Consider the following 21,820-nt stretch of genomic DNA (forward strand, 5'->3'; position numbering starts at 1 on the left):
ACTCATACCTAGGGGAAATTTAGACTCTCCTATTAACCTAACCTGCATGTCATTAGACTGTGGGAGGAAACTGGAGTACAGAGAGGACAACCCTGTGAGCTAACAGTGCTACCAGCTGCACCACTGTGCCCCCCGATCTGCAGAATGAGAAGGCTGTATAGGTAGATAACACTAATGTCAGTGTCATGCTCTTCAAACCACACATCTCTGCATCAAATAAATTATTTCGCTTGCGGTGAAGATGATCACTCAGTATAATTAAGCAACAATTCACATCAACCTTGTCCCAGACAATGCAAAGAAAACGCACCCCAAACTATTACAAAACCACCAGAACCCTTCACTTTTGGAACACAGTTGTTTACACTTTTTTGTTTACTACCAGTACTGTCTAGGTTAATCTTGCAATCTGTTCAGATTAATTTGTTTGGTTTCAGCTAACTAGAGTATTTGAAATACATGCCATTGTTAGCTGATACCCATATCCTCGAGGTAACCACATCACAATTACTCCTAAATGTAAACAGTGTCTTCATTGCAAGACTCTTCCCCCTCAAAGCCACAATGTCTGCATGCAAACAGGCTGGCACTGCCCTGGAACAGGGGCACCATTATTTAAAAAGCTGTCCTGTACCAGACTCGGGGAACAAAGCTCTTTCTACAGACTCTCTGCCTGCCTGTGATCCCCGCAGGTACAATATCCCATTCTCCCTCGCTCCCTCTCTCCACTCTTTCTCTCCCTCTATCATCTATTTCATTGTCTGTCCTCTACCCCTCTCTCTTTTGCTCTCTCCCTTCTTTTCTCTCTTGCTTCTCGCTAAGGTGGAAAGAACCCTTGTTAGACAGCCCAACAGTCTGTTAATTCATAGGGATATTGATTGTTTTGCAGTCCCTGAACATGCATAACTGGTAATCCTGAAACATACTGGGATCCTTTGTATGAGACTTAACGTGTCTAACTGATTCAAAGCTCAAGATCAAGCTCCTCACATCAACTGCTGATGCTGAAACCTGGCATGAATATGTTGATTCTTCCTCTGGTGAATCCCATACATGGAAATGGGCTTTAATACCTGCTCAGTGTGAAACTGACAAAATCACTATTTTGGCCCAGATAAGACTGGTGTTCCAAGATGGCATGAGTGCAGCCTTCTTGACCGTAGCAAATGTACAGCACAGCTATGTCTGTGCTGCACTTTATAAAAGGGTAAGATTTTGCATTAAGTGTTCCCTCATAAGGTCTTCATATGATAAGCATAATAATGCCTTTATGGGTACGAACTTGCAATATCAGTTTTACGGAATGCTTTCATTTAGGGCTTTATGTGAAAATGGTAGTTTAAAGTAGCAAGAAACCTCATCTAGGCATATTTATGAATGCCTTATAATGATATACAAGGTGATCCAACACCAGATTACATGTTCTGTTTACAATGGTCCTCTTACACTCTCAAGGGGGGTGTCAAAATGAAAATAGAGCTGTTCTCTGTGATCAGTTTAATGCATATAGAGGTAGTGCAGGGAAGTGATGCTACGCTGTAGCCTATCTAGTATTATTATTATTATTATTATTATTATTATTTTAAGAATACACACTACTTTATATTTCTAGAAAGCCTCCCAAAAATTGTCAAAATTGACAAAGCAGCACCGAGTGTGTTGGGGAAATTTGAGTAGACATTTAGGGTTAATTACAACTTCTGAATAATAATGTTTCTTCTGCAACATAAAGGTTCAAAAACAATGAGAAGGCATAAGTCATTATTATAAAATTGTGGCCGGCTCCTCTTTGTCTGAAAGACTCTTCAGTGGTGCCAATTAAATATGAATAATGAATAGTCCTGGAGTTGCAATAGTCCTTTCAACATATTGGAAGCTGTGACTGCTTTAGATTTCTACGTATTTCAAACGACGACATGTTATTACATAGATTAGTATTGCACCAACACATCTAGAACCGCTTGACATTTCCTCATTTGCATCTTATTTCGGATTTTCCATACGAAAGCCACAGTGACCATAGCAAAACTGAGAAGCGCTATAAAGAACCGATACTGCAATTTGATTCGGTGTCACTGGCCTATTAAAAATCACGAAGTGATTTGTAAAAACGGCAGACTTCTTGAATCTGAGCAGCCAACGTCAATTTAGCTTAGCGTGAGAAAGTAATACTCAATGAAGGTTTTTTATTTTTTTAAATATCATTTACGACTTATATCCATCTTTGTCAGTTTCTATACATCATTTAAGACTATAGTCTATTGCCTGTCGTCTTAATACATTGACAAGAAAAAAAGAATCAACCTAACTATTCTAGTCTAACAGGCCTATGATGATATTTACAAAGTATCGTAAACATACACAAATATTCTCGTCAAAATGAGCACTATTGCGGCTATAAAATATGAATGTCTTTCAAAAAAGATTAATCAAAAATAAAACAGCGAACTTTAGAAGAAGCAGTGCTGGTGGGAGAGACATAGTACACTAATACACTAGCCTGTAGCCTACAATCTGTTCAATCAGATGAAAGGCCTTTAAGGTAAACTAAAGTGTACATTTTAAAATGTTACACTTTATCTCACGTGCACGGCGTTTGAAATGCATGCAGTTAATAGCTACATTTAGTTTAACGTACCTGCGGTTACAGCTGCAAACGTGCACCACTGCCATCTGTGATTTCATTGCTCGCATACATTTCCAAACACCTTTTATGTTCTTACCTGTACGGAAGTGAATATAAAAGGTAAGACGCGTAAAACAACACACCCCGTTATCGTCCTGTTCAGGTGAGATCGAGTTGTGGTCCTTTTACCAGAGCTGCTCAAAACAAGGAGATCAGCTTCCCGATATTTGTAATAATGGAGGACAACTACTACAAAATGAAATGAACTGGAAACTTTTTACTTTTTAGTTGAGGCAAAAGCAACCGTGAAGACTAATGGGGATTGTACTTCTATGCCTTATTCTCCTGTACAAGGCCAGCAATGTGGAAGGTAAGGACGCAACTGAAAAGAAATTCACTGTGAAGAGATGCATGTCAAAGAAAACATTTTTCCTGAAACTTGCTGTGTCTGTATCCCACAAATAATGCGCATGCCTGTTTAATATGCAGTGCATAGTGTTTAACCCTAAATTGGATCACTGATGATTGTCCGACAGAAAGCAATTGACTGTACTTCTGTTACGGTCTTCGAAAGATTGATAGGATATATATATATATATATATATATATATATATATATATATATGATCTTAAATGTATAACAGTATTAATAGTATTAATCTGTGCATTGCTAATTTATGAAGAACTAGGTATATTTTCTAAATGATTGAACGACAAAAACTAATAGAACAATGACAGCAACAAACTGATGTGCGTCAGTTGCGCGTGAGTATGCAGTCAATTCGTGACAGTGCGAACCACACTGACCACTGCGGGTTTGTGACATTCAGGGGCATGTTCCGCTGGTAGCGCGATGACCTGCGACGAGTGCCTACGTCTCGGTCCACTCTGCTCGTGGTGTACACAAGAGGTATGATACATTACGGTGGTCAAAATTTTTTGTTAATTTTGACATTTTCAGTTTGCCTGTTTATGACGATGTAAACATAATTCGGGATTTCACAATCTTTTTTTATAATCTACTTTATTTATACATAATTTCACTCGTTCCTGATATTGAGAATACAGTTTTGGGTAAATTGCAGAAAAACAGAATACAGTGCTTCTCATTCCTATTTCACAAAAAAATATGATTTTGGGTTTCTTTCCCAGAACTTCACAGACTTCTTTTCTGTCAGTCAAAGATGCAATACACCACAATCATTGATGCATATGGGGTGTGCAGAGGAACTTGTGGAGTTCCCTGTCACCAGCACACTTATCCATGAAGATGTGCTTGTTGGGCAAAGGGATGATAGTGACAACTTTACCCAAATGTCACCACAGAGAATCTCACTTAAACTACGACCAGGTGGGCCTTTCTTCAGTTTTTACACACTAATTTTACTCACTGATAAAATTGGAGCTTTGGCATGTCCCCATATGAACAGTTATTCACGTGGAGGAACCTGCTTATGCAACGTAATCCTCTTGCTAATATTTTGTCAGTTGATGGTGGTGGGTCAAAACTGTGACAGAGTGTGGCACCTCAGTTTTGGACAGACTATAGTACTACTTTTTTCACTGTCCGGGTTTAACTGGAACACTGCAACCACCTAGTGTGGTGTAGCATATTCTAATAAATTGCGACTAACGTTGGTATTCTTTGCCAGTTGAGGATGTGCTAATATCAGAGAAAGATAGTTTTACGAAAAGTAATCAGTTGTGTTTCACTACATCTGGATTACAAGCTACAAAAAATAACCTTGTCTTTTTTTTCTTAACAGGCAGCAAGGTCACATTCAAAATCAATGTTCAGCAAACAAAGGACTATCCAGTGGACATTTACTACCTGATGGACCTATCTGCATCTATGATTGATGACCTTGAGAAGATCAAGGACTTGGGGTCCACTCTGTCCAAGGAGATGGCCAAGCTGACCAGTAAATTCCAGCTGGGCTTTGGGTCGTTTGTTGAGAAACCAGTCCTCCCTTTTATTAAAATCACACCTGCACAGCTGGCGAACCCTTGCAGGTCAGTCTGTCTGAAAACAACCCAGGCGAAACAGAAACAGGCTCATGTGCCATTTTTCTGAGATTGCTATCATCTTCATCATCATCAATCTTTTATCATGAGATGTCCGTATTTACAAAAAGGCCCAATGTGTTATTTATAAAATCGTTTCATTATTTAGGTCAAATATCTATGGTTAAATACAAAAGTAGTGGGACAGTGACACAATTTCTGTTTTTGACTCTGTAATTCAGCACATTGGATTTGAGCAGAAAATATGAGGTTAAAATGAAAGCTTTCTACTTTTGTTTACATCCATATTGCGCCAACCATGTCGGAATTTTTGCCCTTTTTATACATAGTCCCCAAAAGGGACTATGGGGACCAAAGGTAATTGGACAATTGGCTGCTCAGTTGTTTCTTGTGTTTATTTGCATCTTTCGTTCATGCACAAGAATGCTAACAATAGGTCTAGTTGATTCTAGGTGTGGAATTTGCATTTTGAATTTGCAAGGACCAAAGAAGTATCAATGGCAGTAAAAACAGACCATCATGGGATGTAAAAATCTGTATTAATTGATTAGAGACATAGGCAAAATATTGTGTCAAAATGAGCTATTTGGTTCATTGTTAAGAATTAAGAATGCACAGGTGAGCTCAGCAATGGCAAGCAACCTGGAAGATCATGGAATATCACAATTGTGGAGGAATGAAGAATATTTTCAATTGTGAAGAAAAGCCCCTTTCAACTGTTGAACAGATCAAGAGCACTCTCCAAGATGTAAGCACGGATGTGTTAAAGACTACCATAAAGAGAAGACTACACCAGCTTAATCCCATGGGCTAATCACAAGATGAGAACAGCTGGTCAGCCTGAAAAACAGAACGGCCAGGTTATGGTTTGCTAAAAAGTACATTAACAGTTGAGTTTTGGAAAAGTATTGTGGACAGATGAGACGAGAATTAACCTGCAGCAAAGTACATAATGGAAAGAGGAAAGTGTAGAGAAAAAAAGGAACTGCTCTTGATCCAAAGCATCCCGTTCATCTGTGAAACATGGTGGAGGTAGTTTATGGCTGTGCATATATGACTGCCACTGAAACTGGCTTACTTGTCTTTGTTGATGATGTGACTGCTGATGGCAGCAGCAGTATAAATTCTGAAGTGTACAGAAACATCTTATCTGCTCCGATCCAACTAAATTCCTCAAAACCCATTGGACAGCACTTCACCTTGCAGCAGGCAACCAGGTTTTTTAAGGCCAAAATGCAAAATTTTCTTGACTGGCCAAGTCAGTCACTCAACCTGAATCCAACCCAACATGCGTTTCACTTGCTGAAGACAAGATTGAAGGCAAAAAGCTATTGGATTAAACAGGAACTGAAGATGGCTGCAATACAGGCTAGTCAAAGTATCACCAGAGAAGATGCCCAGCTGGTGATGTCTGTGGGTCATAGAGTTCAGGCCATCATCGAATGCAAAGGACTTGCAACCAAGTACTAAATATAATGACTTTATTTAAGATGATGTTAATTTGTCCAAGATTGTTATGTTTGGTCCCCTAAAATGGGGGGACTTGGGAATATGTATAAAAAGGGCTGTAAATCCCACATTGATTACTGGATATGGATGTAAATTAAAGCAGACAGTCTGCACTTTCATTGTTTAATTTCAATTCTAATGTTCTGGAGTACGGAGCCAAAAAACAAAAAAAAAAAAAAGTGTCATTGTCCCAATACCTTTGCATTTAACTGTATCATTGGCATGCCTAAAGTGTTTGTATCAGCTCAACATTTTTTGATATACATTAATATTGTTTTCCTGTTAAGGTTGTCAGCACCATTAGGTGACAGGACACTGTTGCTTTTTAATGACATTTTGAAACAGCGAGGCCACTCGTTCCCTATATGGGCAGGCATAGTTTGACCAAGCCTCCCCTTTTTTTTCCTCAGGAGTGTTGATTCCTACTGTTTGCCCACATTTGGATACAAGCACGTGCTGCCACTGACCAGCAGCGCAGAGAAATTCAACGAAATAATCAGAAAGCAGCGCGTGTCCGCCAATGAGGACCTGCTGGAGTGTGGTTTCGATGCGATTATGCAGGCCGCGGTCTGTGGGGTGGGTGACATATTTCACTAAGATGCTGGCAAATTGCTTGCAACAATTTTTTTTGTATGTTCCAAAACTTGGGAATGGTTTGCGCCTGTCCTTCTTCAGTTAAAGCAGCTTGTGTCTCCCTCCTCCAGGATAAAATCGGCTGGAGAAATGACTCCATGCACCTGCTGGTCTTTGTCAGTGACGCAGACTCACACTTTGGGATGGACAGCAAAATGGCTGGCATTGTTGTCCCCAATGATGGGGAATGCCACCTGGACAACAACAATGAATACTCCAAGGCCACAGTCTTGGTAATATGCACCACAAGTATCATAGCCTAGAAGTGTAATGAATAACATTAACCTTTATTCATGAGCCCCCATTCAATGCTGCCGTGTAATAAAAGTAAAAAGTAATGGGAATTTCAATTTTCTATTTGTGAGAACATAACATATAGAAATAACATCAAGACTCTTAGACTTAGGTTTAATCTGGTACTGCTTTTCCAGTTGAGAGATTTTCATTTGTACACCCCCAGGAGTACCCAACTCTTGGCCAGCTCATAGAAAAGCTGGTGGAAAATAACATACTTCTGATATTCGCTGTGACTAAAGACAAGAAGACCATCTATGAGGTGAGGAAACCTTTCCTTTCATCGTCTTGAGGCATGACACATGCACGTGGCAATCAGAACCGAGTTGAGTTTTCCACGGCAAAGACAGAAAAACCAGACAGTAGAGTAATGTGCTGTGTTCCCTTGATGTTCTGTGAATTGTCCAAGGGACATGTGTGAACAGGCACCGCCCTGCTCGCGGCTCTTGTTCCACATATATTAATGGATCATGCTCCTCTGTAAAATGCATAGAGGTTCCAAGCAGAGCCACATCACCACAGTGATCATTTTAACAGCTTGAACACACTGCTGTCGCCTAATAAGTTATAATATTGTATGATGAGCAGTCAAAAGGTAAATGGCACAATCCATGCTGTGTGTGTGTGTGTCGGTCTGTGTGTACAGTATGCATTTGTGTGTGTGGGTGTGTGTGTGTATGTGTCTGTGTGGGTCTGTGTGGGTCTGTGTGCCTGTGTCTATGTGTGTATGTGTCTGTGTATATGTGTGTGTTTGTGTCTGTGTGTGTGAGTGTATGTTTCAGGACAAAGGGTATAATGTGTGCGATATCCCATCTTTCCTAATACAAATAAACATGGAAGGACTGCCTCTCTGTCATCTGCTTCCTCTGTTTGAATTGATCCTCAGTTTCTGTTTGTTTGTTGCAGAATTATGCCAATCTCATCCCTGGAGCCACAGTTGGAGTTCTTGAATCTGACTCACAGAACATTCTGGAACTGATCATGACTGCTTATAAAGTAAGAGAGTACTGCTAACCTTGTGTGTGCATGTGTGCCTAATTGAGTGTGTGTGTGTGTGTGTGAGCGTGCGTGTGTGTGTGTGCGTAAGTGCGTGCGTGTGTGCTTGTGTGTGTGTGTGTGTGTGTGTATGCATGTGTGTGCATGGGTGTTCCTGTTTTTGTGTGCATGCATGCATGTGCATTTCTGTTTATGTGTTTGTATATATGTGTGTCTGCATGAGCATGAGTTTCCATACAGTATATGTTTAGGTATATATTTCTGCCTCAGTCTATTGTATGTTCTGTTGAGACTGGCGTTGGTCTGAACTTCAGACAGACTCTGCATTTCAGTAGAATAGTGAGATCCATTAGAATTGAGAAAGACAAGTAATTCAAGTTTCCAGAGAAAGTAGGCTCTGTGGGCCACCGTAGTAAGTCTACATGAGTGTGTATTTATGGTCTCTGGGTCTGGGCTCCACACCCTTCTCCTGCCTCCGCCCCCCCTCCTCCCTCCTCTGTCCCGCCCCCCCTCGTCTCTCCTTTCCCTCCCTTTTTCTCCTGTCTGACTCACAGCCTGCCATTGACAGGCCTCGACTCGCTCGCAGTTTGATCTCTTCTTGTTATTTACTCCTTCAGTCCCTCCCCACAGCAGTTGGCCGAGGGCAAGATAGCATCTGATAAGCTTTTCCTACAGGCATTCTGACCCTCTCGTCACCATATTTAAATTAGCCTACGGCTTCGAGATGGGGTGCATTATCATTCATACACAGTGAAGGAAAGTGTTAGTTAAAGTCACGTGGTGCGAAGGGATCAGTCGTTTCTTTTGTGTATTTCCTGCTTGATTCAACTGAACATTTCACCAAAGCCGCAAGCAGCCCCCATGTTCAAGCCCTAGATTTCTGTGGCCTATAGAGTCACCTTTCATTCTGTAACTATTTCACCCATATTAATGTCTTCAATTACAAAATTAAGACACAGAAAAATAGATTGAAAATCAGCAGATCTCTGCAGACCTTATTTTCCAGTCTGTGTTGGCAATTCTTGCCACGCTTGCAGTAGCACGTAGCACTGGTGCTGGAATCCCAGCTGGAGAGTGCGGCTGCCGGAGAAGCAGGAAGAGAAGGGAGCGGAATTCAAATGGATTTCGCTGATATCTATTTTCAGGAGCTGCGGTCAGAAATTGACATGGAGGTCTTGGGGGACACGGAGGACCTTCAGATTGGCTTCACGGCCATCTGTAATGACGGGACCGCCCAGCCTGGACAGAAACGCTGCTCCAATGTGAAAGTGGGGGACACGGTGAGGTGCCTCAGCTCCACACACCCTGAACACGCCTAGCCCATGTAATAATAACTCCCAAATGGGAACAAAATGATAACTACACAGGAAATCCAACTTTAGAAGGCCGGGTTTTTATTCAGAGGCATGAATCTTTCCTGCAGCATCTTCTATTGACCAAGGAGAGATAAGTGCACATTCTCCACCAAAGTACTGCTTCTTTTCTCAGGTGCAGAAGCAGTGCAGTCATTCGGGACTTTAAGCATCAACCGCTGTGCGTATGGCTACAGTGACCAGAAATAAATCTGTGCTCTTTTGCGTGTGCGTGAATTGGACCACTCACAGTCTTGTCTGCCTAGTGTTTTCCCCATAGTAGATATGAGAGATCTACTCATGTAGGCATGTACTGTAGTAGAGATCCCCTCATTCAAAAGCTAGAGAGCTTTTTGACCCGCCGTTAGGATTTTAATTGGGGGGGCGGGGAGGTTGGGGAGGGGGGCTAGGTCACCCTGATCAATATGTAAATTTCTGTTGCTGCACAATGGAAGATAACACATTTGATTTGTGCATCATTTGTTCATTCATGAAGTAGCTCAACTGAAGGAACAGTGGAAAGATGACCCCACGCATTTGCTAGTTTCATTCTGAGTAAAACAAACAAAATAATTCCACCCTCTGATGTTTTGTAAATGTGGGCTGGTTTCGATAAAAGTGCAATTTATCTTCCGATAAATGTAATTAATATCAGCAGGTGAAATCTACAATACCTTTGTTGGGAAGGGAAGTGTTTACTGATATGGTTTCAGGTGTTGAGAATTATATGCAAATGTGTTTAAACACAGGACATTCACATTGTTCTCACATGTCTGAGAACCTAATGTCCATATTTCACATTTCCAAGGTAGCAATGTGTTTCCCTTTTCACTCAAGAGGTAAGGTTCAGCTGGTAAAGCTTGAAAGGAATTACATGGTGTTAGAATTCTGATTATTTTTTGTATGTACATTAGATGGCTTAATATATGGCCAATTCAATGCAAACACAATACAATGTGTTACTATCTATACTGTATGTTATTCCCCTTTTCTAATGAAAGCATGTATTAGGGAAGAGCATACTACAACAGGCACCACACTAACCAGTTTCTGTATGTTTGTTATCCCTTTCACATGAGGTTATGTTTGTTTCCCAGACAGAAACGCTTTTGTTCTGTGTTTTCCTTTTATTTATGCCTGTCCAGATTGTCAAATACTGGCCAAAGTCTAATAATAGGAATATATACAATGTTTGATTGCAGGTGTGTAGAATGCACAAATCTCTATCTCTCAAACAAGAACATCTGCTACATGTTGTCTTACTAATAAACCAACTTAGCTATTTTAAAAAAAGTTAAAATAAAATTTAAATATTCCTGCAGATTCTTGACAATTTTTGCAGATTCTTGACAATTTCTACTGAAATGGTTACTAATGTTACCAATGTGAAAAAGACCAAGAATATTCTTCTGAATTTCTAAATTTATGAATATGAATGTTTCTTTTAGAATTTCCAGTAGATCCAGAAATTGTACTGGTGTGTCTAACCAATTAAAGTATTTCAAATAATTTTCTGACCCAGGTCTGATCAGAACCATAACTAAAATATCCAGACCAAGATGTTTATGTCATAGACAACAAAATGCATTATAAGCTTATTGTTCCCTCATTGACCTGTAGCTCGCCGCTGACTGTAGCTGTTATGAATTAATTCACCATGGATCTGTAGCTGGCATTAATTCACTATTGATTTGTAGCTGCCATTACTGCTCCATAGACCTCTAGCTTCTATTCATTCTCCATGTACCATTAGCCACCATCCATTTTCCATTGGCTTACAGTTGCCATTCATTCTCCATTAAAAGTTCTGACCTTCATTGCTTTGCCGTTCTCACAGGTGTCCTTCAACGTGACAGTGGAGCTCTTGGAGTGCTTCGGGAGCCCCCGGCACTTCTCCATCAAGCCCGTGGGTTTCCACGACGCCCTGGAGGTAGAGCTGGAGGCCCTGTGCCGCTGCGACTGTCACCGGCGGCGGGCGGCCAACAGCAGCCACTGCGGCGAGGGCCGGGGGGCGCTGGAGTGCGGGACGTGCGTGTGCCATGCCGGGTACATGGGCCCGCGCTGCGAGTGCACCGAGGAGAGCCTGCAGGCCAGCGACTGCAGGGCCCGCCCGGGGGCCGAGATCTGCAGCGGGCAGGGGGAGTGCTACTGCGGCCAGTGCGTCTGCCACACCTCCAGCTTCGGACGCATCTACGGGACCTACTGCCAGTGCAACGACTTCTCCTGCCCCAGGTTCCACGGGAAACTCTGCGGAGGTAGGTGCGCATAGGCCTGTTGCCAGGCAACTATAGACAGACTTCTTACATGGGGATTTAATATGAAGTTCGCACTGTTGATGCCACTACTGTAGGCTAAACATAATATACTTTACAGACAGAAATGATTTCTTTACCTCCTGTGGCATACTGATATTATTAAAATATTACAAACTAGCAAAATGTAGGGATTATTCATGAAAACTTTATAAGAGATGGTTGTGCTTATAACGTCAACCACTTACAGTATGGTTTGTGTAAACATGTCCGCTAACCACCCTGTGGCTGTCTTCTCCCCGGTGTGTGCATACTTGCGTGCATGGACGTGTGTATGTGCATGTTTGTGCCTGCGTGTTCACTGCGTGTGCGTTTGTGTGTGCAAACCTCTGCACATGCATCTGCATTCCTGCACGTGTGCAATTGCGCGTGTGTAAAACGCGCGCGTGTTTCTACGTGCGTTTGCGTGCGTGTGTACTCGTGTGTTGGTGCGTTGGTGCACGCAGGCCACGGGCACTGCATGTGCGGGGAGTGCTCGTGCCACAGCGGCTGGACGGGGGAGTACTGCAACTGCAGCAGCAGCGCGGACGCCTGCGTCGCCGAGGACGGCGAGCTGTGCAGCGGCAGGGGGAAGTGCGTCTGCGGGAGATGCGTGTGCTCGGTCCCGGGGGCCTCCGGGGACACCTGCGAAAGGTGCCCCACCTGCGGGGATTCCTGCAGCACCTCCAGGTACGGCGTCACCGAACTCAGAACTCTGCCGGCACAGAGCGCACACGACGTGCGTATTTTCAGCACTGCATGTTTCTTTAGCTTTTCCTGTGGGATAGTGCTGTGTGACTCGTGCGTGTGGCGTCCTTTTATATTCTTGTTCCTTAAAAGTTCTCGTGTGACAAATTTTACCACACCAAACAGACAGAAACCGCTTCTCCAAAGTGCTCTCCTAAAGGAACTACCACACAGTCCACCTGTCTATGCTCTGACGTGTATAGAATAACAGGAAGTGACACCAGCTCTCCTCCGCCTACGCTCGGTCATGCGGGAGCATTAGTCATAATGGCACGGTGGAGGTAGGCTCTCAGAGAGGTGACAGCGCCTGTGTCTCATCAGGGGCTGTGTCGAGTGTCACCTCCAAGCAAAGGACTCTCCCGAGGAGTGTCACCACAAGTGCGGCGTCATTCACACCTACGTCAACTGGACCACAGGTCAGAGTCTCACCACAGTCTGCACGATTGCATAACATTTATGGGTCTGGCATGACTAGTTCCTGAAATGCAGACTGCTTCTGCACAGTGTTTATTGTGTAGTGCGTGTTGTGAGGAAGGACATCTCTATAGCATTGAGGCTCAAGTCTAATGATATTCCTTTGGCGCATATGGGTCTGACTGGCGTACAATGCGCTGTGTTAGAGTGTCACATGGGTCAGGGGACGGAGGGAATGCAGGCACGCCTCCATTGTCGAGTCTCTCTGACCCCACTCAGCGCTCGACGACACAGCCAAGATTTGTTCACTTGACGCTTGACAAAGGGGAACATATTATTTACCTTGTCTTACAGACAGGCCTATTATGGGCCTGCGGAGTACAGATCTCGGATCCTTTAAATAGAACTTATTATGAGTCCATTCACACTAATGCAAGCCGAGAGGTGTATCTGATGGAGGAAGCCGACGGACCGTACGTCCAGAGGCTACGAACCTGAGACACAAAGCCTGAGGTCCTGGCCTGCCATTCACATGGAATTCTCAGCCCACTCAATTACAATCCCTAAAAGATAGTATCTGTCTCTTTATCCTGCAAATAATAAATGCAGTAGAAAGAAGAGGTGGAAAAATAATACGCTGATATTTCTCTCTTCTTTGCATGCGGACCTCTTTGTTAGAATACGATGAGAGCCAGTCGATCCTCTGTACATTGAACGGCGAGAACGACTGCCTCATCTCTTTTATCATCACTCCTGGGCCACATGGAAACACCGTCTATGACCTCAAGCTATCCGGTGAGCCCCTCCGCCGCCCCGTTTATCATGTTCCTTTAGCGTACTATTACAATATGGTGTTTTTAAAAAACATGAGCAGTTGTGTATTGTTGACTTTCATGTCAGACATTACTGTGTATAGTCATAAAGCCTGACGCGGTCCAGCGCAATGGCCGCACAGCTCAGCCAGCGAACCGCTTGTTGGAAAGAAGCAGCGACTGGCAGCACGTGTGCGTGTCTGCGCTCTCCGAAATGGGGGGCGACGGAAAGGCCCTAATGTACGACATAGTGTGAGGCCAGAGAGAAATGTGAAAACTTTGACCGCGTCTCATTTTGGCAGACTGTCCGGAGCCGCCAAACATACCGATGATAGTGCTGGGAGTGTGCCTCTCCATCCTCACCATTGGAATCATTCTGCTGGGAATATGGAAGCTGCTGGTGTCCTTTCACGACCGGAAAGAAGTCGCTAAATTTGAGGCGGAGAGGGCCAAGGTGAAGTGGCAATCGGTATGTACTGGAACATCCCTTCGTTGCTGCTGATTGGCCGGCACAGAAGAATATTGTGCTAATTAGGAAGACAATGGTTTAATCATTCTTATTTCCTTTACAGGGCACGAATCCACTTTTTAGAAGCTCAACATCAACATTTAAAAATGTAACGTATAAAAGCACAGGGAAACAAAAAGTTGACATTTCAGTGGACAAATACTGAACTTCCACACTGTATTTGGTGAATGTGTATTCTGGATTAAGAAGCTGAGTGCACTAGTTGGGCGTATTTTCCCAACCTGTGCAGACTTGTGTACTGTATGGTTGCACTGTGTGTTTTTGTGAATATCCTCAATGCATTACTTTACAACAGGAAAACATTTTCATTTCAGACTTACTGTGTTTTCAGGGAAAATTCAGTTCAAAAGCAATGAGATAATATGTATGCTTTTATTCAATGTGGATTGTTCTAGATTTTGCTGCTTGAAAATGTTAAAAAAATACTACTGATCATAATATTTAACTGAACACTGGACTACTCTTATTCTGTTGTTTTTGTACGTTTACAGTTTTACTTGGACACAGTTACAGTACACTGAAGATGTGTAATTTTGGTTTGTTTTTAAGGATTGTGAAAGTGAAAATATTTAGAAATATAATTTGTTTTTATGAGGCTGAGCCTTGAACTGTTTTACACTGTAATTTTTTATTTGTGCTAATAAAGTTTACATTGGCTGTTTTGCTGTCTTAATGACATACATTTGCTGATGCAATAATAGATGTGATCTGGAAATGTTTGTTTCTGTTTTGTATGTGTGCTGGTTTATGTATTTTATGTGTGAGTATTTTGTGTGTGTGTGTGAGAGAGAGAGAGAGTGAGAGAGAGACAGACAGAGAGAGACACTTAGTGAATATACTGTACCACTAATAGCGTCATGCAATGTTATGAGACAAATGAGGTCTTACTGTTAGACCATTTTCTGTTTGAATTAATTAATTTCAGGTTACTCAAGTCTATGCACACTTAATTGGCCTTTATCTTTGCGATCCAGTATGTGCATTTCTTTTCATCAGAGCTGGCTTGTAAACTGGCAACTGATAGAAGGATTGAGATACTTCAGTCAGCCAAAGATTGATAAATCAAAGACTCATTGATAAATTCAAACTTCTCCTCCATCAAAGCAAAGAAAATCAAAGGTACTTTAATTCAAAGGAGTACTCAAATGAAGGAATTCCATGATTAAGACAGCAATGCCTGAACATCTGAAATATATGTACAAAAAAGTATTGGGGGTCGTTCTTCCATGGTGGTTAAATGAAGGCTACTAGGACACATTAATAGGTTTTCCCCAGGTAGGTTTTTAGTTATTATTATTGTTACACATAGTCTACATGCCAAGAGTTGCCTAAGTAACCATAATGCTATTTAGTGAACCCACGCTCATTGTTGAGACTAAATAATCTGCTATAGGCCATGAACAGTAATTCATGTTTCACCAGTTAAATCCTAAAGTCATGCTCCACTTCTTGGGATACTGTCGATGTTCAATGTTCAAGCCTGAAAGCTACATTTCGAGCAATGTTAAGTAGCTGGATTTAATTAGCCATGACATACTGTGCACTTTCATGAACTAGTGTTTACGCTTCAAAATGTGCCATTCTTAATTCAGGAATCAGATACTTAAATCAATCAATCAATCTTTATTCCGGACTGAATGTCCATGCAAACAGGTTAAAAAGACAAACAGACAAAAAAGACAGGTCATAGAATTGTTTTTTGGGTAACGTATCTCGAGAACAATCCCTGACTGTAAGTTTTTGTTGAATTCATATTTAATTTGGATACTGGGACCAGGTTTTTAGTGTAGCCAAATGGTGAATCCCGCCCCACCAGTTACTCGTCTGGAAAATAAATATTCTGCCCCTTACAGCCCCGCTGAGAGAGAACAGTCGACGGAGTAAACCCGAAAACTAGCGGAAAATTTCCGAGAAGGTCAGAAAAACAGCACACAGCCAGATTTTTAGTCTCGGGAAAGCTCGTCTTCACAAAGTTTTTATCAGGGAAATGAGGTCATATCGTTTGTTCCATTGTAATGTTGGATCGGTGGGAGTACTTGTCGTTTTCAGCATTGTACTGTTTGCGAAAAGCTGCTACAGTGACGCTGAAGATGTGGTTTTGGAGAAAGCCCAACTTTCCGAACTATACAGTAAGTTCAGTCGGCCTGCACATAACGTGATCTCTGTGTGCATAGCATTTTCAGAACAAAAAGAATGTGTGCGCTGTATTCTTTTTCCATGTCAGATGGAACAAATCGTCTCAGTTAAACGCGTGTGCTGGTAAATCCGTATTATCAGTAGTAAACGAATTGGATATCCACGTCCTCCGGTTTTTGTTTATCTTTAATCTTAGTGCTTGGCTATTAGATAGTGGCGAATGGAAACATACGTTTTAACTTGTTTAGTGGACGTATTCTAATGCTGGCATGTATGAGTAGCCTATATTATTCACCGTGGAGTTCCGTAAATTCTCCATAAACATTGGAGTAGTTTGTTGTTTGTTTACATTATCCTGCACAGTAATTTAGCAGACAGACACCAGAGCGACTTATGTGGAAGAACATATTTCTAATCTATCCATCTTTGAAATAACTACAAAGATGCGTTCAGATATCAAGGCAGTAGGCTTTTACTAAATATAATCGTAGCCTATAACTTTTCAAAGTTAGTTTATATTACAAACCGGGTCAACGCCTATAAACTGAATATAGGCTTAAAGAACACTTAGGAAAGGTGATACGCTGTATCAGGTAGCCTATTCTGTTTTGAAAAGACCCGACTGGAACATTTAGGAGATATTCCAGAATATTCATTAAGGTTTAAAGGAATTCCAGCATGGCACACATTATTCCGTATTAGTTCAGAAAGTCTCGTGTAGAGTCTATCCTTATGGGATAACTATTTATCAGTCATATTTTAACATGTTGAAAAGTTTATCACACTATCGGTTCAGTTATTCAGTCAGGGGTACCTGCTTCCCTGAGCTTGTCTGTAGCCAAAACTTCCATGACCGTTGACTGCTTTGTACAGTTTCTTGGATTTTCAAGAGTATGTTTTTGCACTATTATAAAAAATGGCTCTGAAAGGGTTATTTGGCTCGCCTTTATAGGGGAACCCGTTTTAGTTATGGAACCCTCTATGGTATGTGTGAAAAATGTGAAAGCTCCCAGATTGAACCATTTTGCCCAAAAAAGAACCCTTGAACCCTTTCTTCTGGAAGTGTAGTGTTATTGCCATGGGGTTTCATGTACTTTCCTTCGCCTTTTGTTTTCTGTGATGTGCATGATCATCTTCAGTTGTATGTATGTTGTCTGTATACTAGCTCCCCTTGTCTTTAACGTCTTCTGAATTGTTTGCCAGTGCTTTGTGAGATTTGAAGTTAATAAAGAGCCAGATTCCTTTGTAATGTACTGTGTAGAGCGATTTGTGACTGTATGGAGTCATATTGCTGTCAGTAGTGGTGAATGTGGCAATAAGTGGAAGTAGCAGGTGACAACAGAGGGTGGAAATGAAGGTCCCTCACTGCCAGGAGAGAGAGTGTTGGTTGGGATCCTGGATGAGGTTAAAGGCCACTGCACTGTGAATGGTTGGTCTGATATAGCAATTCATGTACTGCTTACCAATGTCAGGCACTGGCCCAGTCAGCAGCTTCAGTGACTCTGGACTCTAGGACCATCTCACCTTGATGGCATGCTGGTTCAGGGCCCAAGATTTGACACAAAGTGAAATGGCGGGTGACTTGTGCAGTTAAGTTCATGTCCTTGTTAAGTGCAATCTCCTGTGAGAGAGTCCATGGATGGCTCATGCTGCTCACTTTTGTACAGCCCCTCACTTCTGATGACAACATAGCACATGCCCGACACCTCCCCGCTTACTAGCCAGGCACAAGCGTATAACTGGGAGGGCGGTGTTTACAGGGAGGAACAGTCAGCCTGCAGTCCTTTTGTGTGCGTATGGCAGGCTACGCTTTCCTGGAGGCAGACCAGAGTAGCCGTGGTGCAAAAGCTTACGGCATCCCTTGGAGGAGTAAATGGGCATCTTTGCAGTCACTGGGAAGAACATCTACTGCACTAGAGGTGGTACAGTATTGATAGATGGGTAAAGGTGCATCCATGATTGCCTGCACTCACTGAGCGAGCCGCAGCTGGAGCAAAGGCGGGGGAAGAAGCTGCTGTGGGGGAAACTGAGACTTATTCGAAGGGATTTTTTTATTGAAACACACCTCATCCATTTTACTGGCTCTATTTTACTTCATTACTTGATCTGAAGAACGGATTCAGAACCGTTGTCAGTTATTTATTGCTCCTTGGCTGCTACTGTTCATGTGTCAGTGGCATGACTGCATGTAGTCACTGTGTAGCCTTTCTGTTTAATTATCAGAATTCAAAATGAGTTTTTTTTTGACGAATTCAAATTTTTTTTTCTGAGAAATCCTTCCAAGATTTTTTTAGAGATGTAAGTGCTAACTGACCACTAAGGTGAGGATGGAAATCATAATACTGCAAGCAACCCAGCCGGAGGCGTCAGCCTGTGACTGAATTAAACAATGGAAAAAATCCTTACTGAGGCACCAGAAATAGGCCCTTTTCTTGGTCAGCCCCAACACTGTCTACAGCATAGGCTGCCAGTTTTCAATCAACTGTTTCATTCAGTTTCCTTGTTTAAATTCAGCTTTTTTCAGATTAAACATAAATAAATCACTGTTAGGCTCATCACGTCCTTTGTATTTCATTTTCATTTGTCTGTGCTTTTCCTGCTTTCTTCAGGTCAGTTGGAGGAAAAAATTTCTCCAAGAAGAACCAGCGTATTTCTAGCATCCTTTTTAGGTGCAGGGTGTCATCTTGCCATCATCTTTTTTAAATGCACCCAGTATACCCACACTGACCATATAGCCTACTGGCAGAACCGGAGACCCCTCTGAAACGTGTTCTGGGTTCTCCAGTGAGTCGCGTGGTTCCGCATGCCGCTGCGTCTCTGTAGTTTTTGTGTTCGCATATTTCACAGCAAGGGTCCTGACAGTGGTGAACTGGCCAAGACCACCTCGGGTTCTCATGGTGGGTTCCTGTACCAAACAAACACAGAGAACCCGGGGGTGTCCCAGCTGTGCCGCACAGTGTGTACCGAAAAGGTCAGACGAGGTAGTCGGGACGCAAGAATGAGGGGGGCAAAATAGTTTACAGGCCCATGCTTGTTCACATGGTTGCACACTGAACTCATGGACCGTTTAGTTTCACCGTATGCATTACTCAGCAGTGTGGTAGAAATGTAATTACTGACATTGCTGGAACAAAGCTAGTTGTGTATTAGCAATTCACATTCAACCTTAATGTTACATTTTTATAGCAAATGGTTGATTGATTTTCTGCTGAAATTGGAGGCTGGTTTATTATTTTAACTTGCTATGCATGTGTATTATTATTTTCTGTTCTTATCACTAATTTTCAATGTTCTGTTTATTTTTTGTGTTTTGTTTTTTCCAAATCATCACCCTAATCTAAAAGACATTGGCCTGAATTCTAAACCATTTGTCCTTACAAATGTGTAACCTTTTTACGCAAGTAAATACAAATTTACTCAAATACAAAGACCCTTTATTGTAAGCTGGCTGTGGCTTGGGTTAGATAAACATTTGTGCTTGACCCTGACTTGAATATGAATGCAAGTGCTCCTTTTTCCCTTCAAAAACACCATTTCAACCATTACAGCCATTCAGCCATGACAAAGGTTTGCTTGATAACTTTTTATGGAAAAAAGCAACACTTGCTTTGATATGTGAATCTAAAGTTATGATGCAAATATATGATAAATATGCAAATCAGCAAAGATACATGGTTTCTTTGAAGCAGAACTCTGCAAGCAGCTAATTCTCTGTACGACGACCAGGTCTTTGGTTACTACTTTGAATCGGCCTCTCCGATGTGAGTTCACAAAGCCCTGTTGAAGAGTTGAAGAGGGTTTTTTAGGCTGTGGGATATTGAGTTCCATTGCAGTGGAGAGTAAAAAGAGAGCGATATCTTCCTATCTGCCTGTTCTTTTGTCCGTCACATCCAGCGGTATGAATAGCCTGCCGAGTATGACTAGCCCCGCGGGTTTGATAACTCACTCTCTGTCATCATTTTGAGTAAAGAGGTAAATTCCAAATGGCCGTAGGCACTTTTAAACGCAGCGAATATTGGGTTTCCGCTGGGCTGCTGATTTATTTTTGCACACAGCTGTACAGTGATATACGGTCCACAGTGACTCTACGGCCACAGTTCACATCTGTCAAGAACTGTGATTCGGAATGCACGTTGGCTGTTTTGTGACCACGAAAATGCCTTTAATTTCTTATTACAAGGTAAATACTCAAGAAACCAAATGGTCAAGGATTTGCTATTTAGAATATTCTTGCTGGGACGCGGATTATTTATTACAGTACTTCATAAGTCATTCAGGGAATGAAAACTCTACACTTCTTTAAATCACCTAACTTCACCGTGAACCTAAGTACAGTTATTGCACATTTTTAAGTGTTACAAAACAGCCTTTTCAACAAAAGCACCCTTAATCGGGGCACTTTTCACAGATTGATTTTTTTTTACATAATGGCTGTTTATACAGAGGGATATATCCTGAAGCAGGCCACTTTACACACATTCCATTTATAGATTTACAATGAATTCATATAATTTAACAATAAAAATGAATTAATCAAAAAATATGTTAGTTACTTATAGTGATTCACACTTGATTAAAAAAAAATAGCATTGAAGGTTATATAAAAGAAACAGTATCTGTATGTAATAAGCTATATTGTATGCTAAAAAAAGTGAAAAGTTGTATTTTTTTAAAAAGATGTGTCACAGTTATTTACACCATTAAACCAACATTTAAAAAAAAAAAAAAACGTTTTATAGTTCATCTCAGACTTAGGGAACTGTCTTGTGGCCCCCCTGGCTACCTGATTCACCATGGTATAAAAATGAGGTGAATGTAAAATGCATGTGTCATTCAGCTCCATTGGGAAAGGCAAATAATTAGCAGAAGGAACTAGCAAAGGATTATGCGGCCTTCGTGTGTCCGGAGATAGTTACAAATAAATAAATAAATAAAAAAGATTCTAATTTCCACTATAATGCTCATACTTAAGAAGTTTAAAAACACTGGTACAGTGTTTACTGCCTGGTAGAGGTGCTTTTTGGCACAATTAGATGGTTCTGGATTCAAAGAAAAATTCAAGGGCCATAGTTAGAGATCCACTAAACTTTATGGCATTTCGGGGACACAAAAAAATCCCAAACTCTACCACCACCAGTTTTAAAATTACAGGCGGAATTGGGGGGGGGGGGGGGGGGCTGAATTAACACTTGGACCCTCCCAAAAGAGGTAAAAACAACAGGTCGGGGGTGTCGAAACATTTATATATCCTTCTTACCTGTAATTGTAAATATTACAATATATTTCCCATCAGTGGCGTCACTATGGTTGGTCCGACCTGTTGTTTTTGCCTCTTTTGGGGGGGTCTTAATTAGGGGGGTCAGACCCCCCCCAATTCAGCTCGTAATTCGAAAACTGACCACCACGTCCATGCCAATAGGCCTTTCAGATGGCTATTTTTGCCAGAAGAAAACATT

The 21,820-nt window shown here is 41.7% G+C and overlaps 2 protein-coding genes across 3 annotated transcripts in view; both read left to right on the plus strand.

The window, feature by feature from the left end:
* itgb6 (integrin, beta 6) lies at window positions 1-14,867 on the plus strand. 2 transcript variants are annotated; one of them, XM_035408088.1, is made up of 16 exons: window positions 1-1,207; window positions 2,915-2,996; window positions 3,457-3,536; window positions 3,779-3,977; window positions 4,393-4,639; window positions 6,571-6,736; window positions 6,865-7,026; window positions 7,254-7,349; window positions 7,994-8,083; window positions 9,229-9,363; window positions 11,273-11,690; window positions 12,194-12,416; window positions 12,795-12,889; window positions 13,566-13,682; window positions 14,002-14,168; window positions 14,272-14,867. In XM_035408088.1, the coding sequence occupies exons 2-16, from the start codon at window positions 2,942-2,944 to the stop codon at window positions 14,371-14,373; spliced, it is 2,352 nt and encodes a 783-aa protein (XP_035263979.1). In that variant the 5' UTR covers window positions 1-1,207; window positions 2,915-2,941; the 3' UTR covers window positions 14,374-14,867. The 2 variants fall into 2 exon arrangements, with proteins under 2 accessions (XP_035263979.1, XP_035263980.1); XM_035408089.1 differs by lacking the exons at window positions 1-1,207; window positions 2,915-2,996 and having other exon boundaries at window positions 3,455-3,536; window positions 3,789-3,977.
* A 1,167-nt stretch (window positions 14,868-16,034) lies between these two features.
* The window catches only part of pla2r1 (phospholipase A2 receptor 1), a 44,250-nt gene continuing 38,464 nt past the window's right edge, over window positions 16,035-21,820 (plus strand). Inside the window, exon 1 of the mRNA XM_035411189.1 lies at window positions 16,035-16,357. Within this exon, the coding sequence (XP_035267080.1) occupies window positions 16,216-16,357 (142 nt within the window). The 5' untranslated portion in view covers window positions 16,035-16,215. The remainder of the gene's footprint in view (window positions 16,358-21,820) is intronic.

The sequence above is a fragment of the Anguilla anguilla genome, chromosome 3, assembly GCF_013347855.1.
Source record: "Anguilla anguilla isolate fAngAng1 chromosome 3, fAngAng1.pri, whole genome shotgun sequence".
Lineage (NCBI taxonomy): Eukaryota > Metazoa > Chordata > Actinopteri > Anguilliformes > Anguillidae > Anguilla > Anguilla anguilla.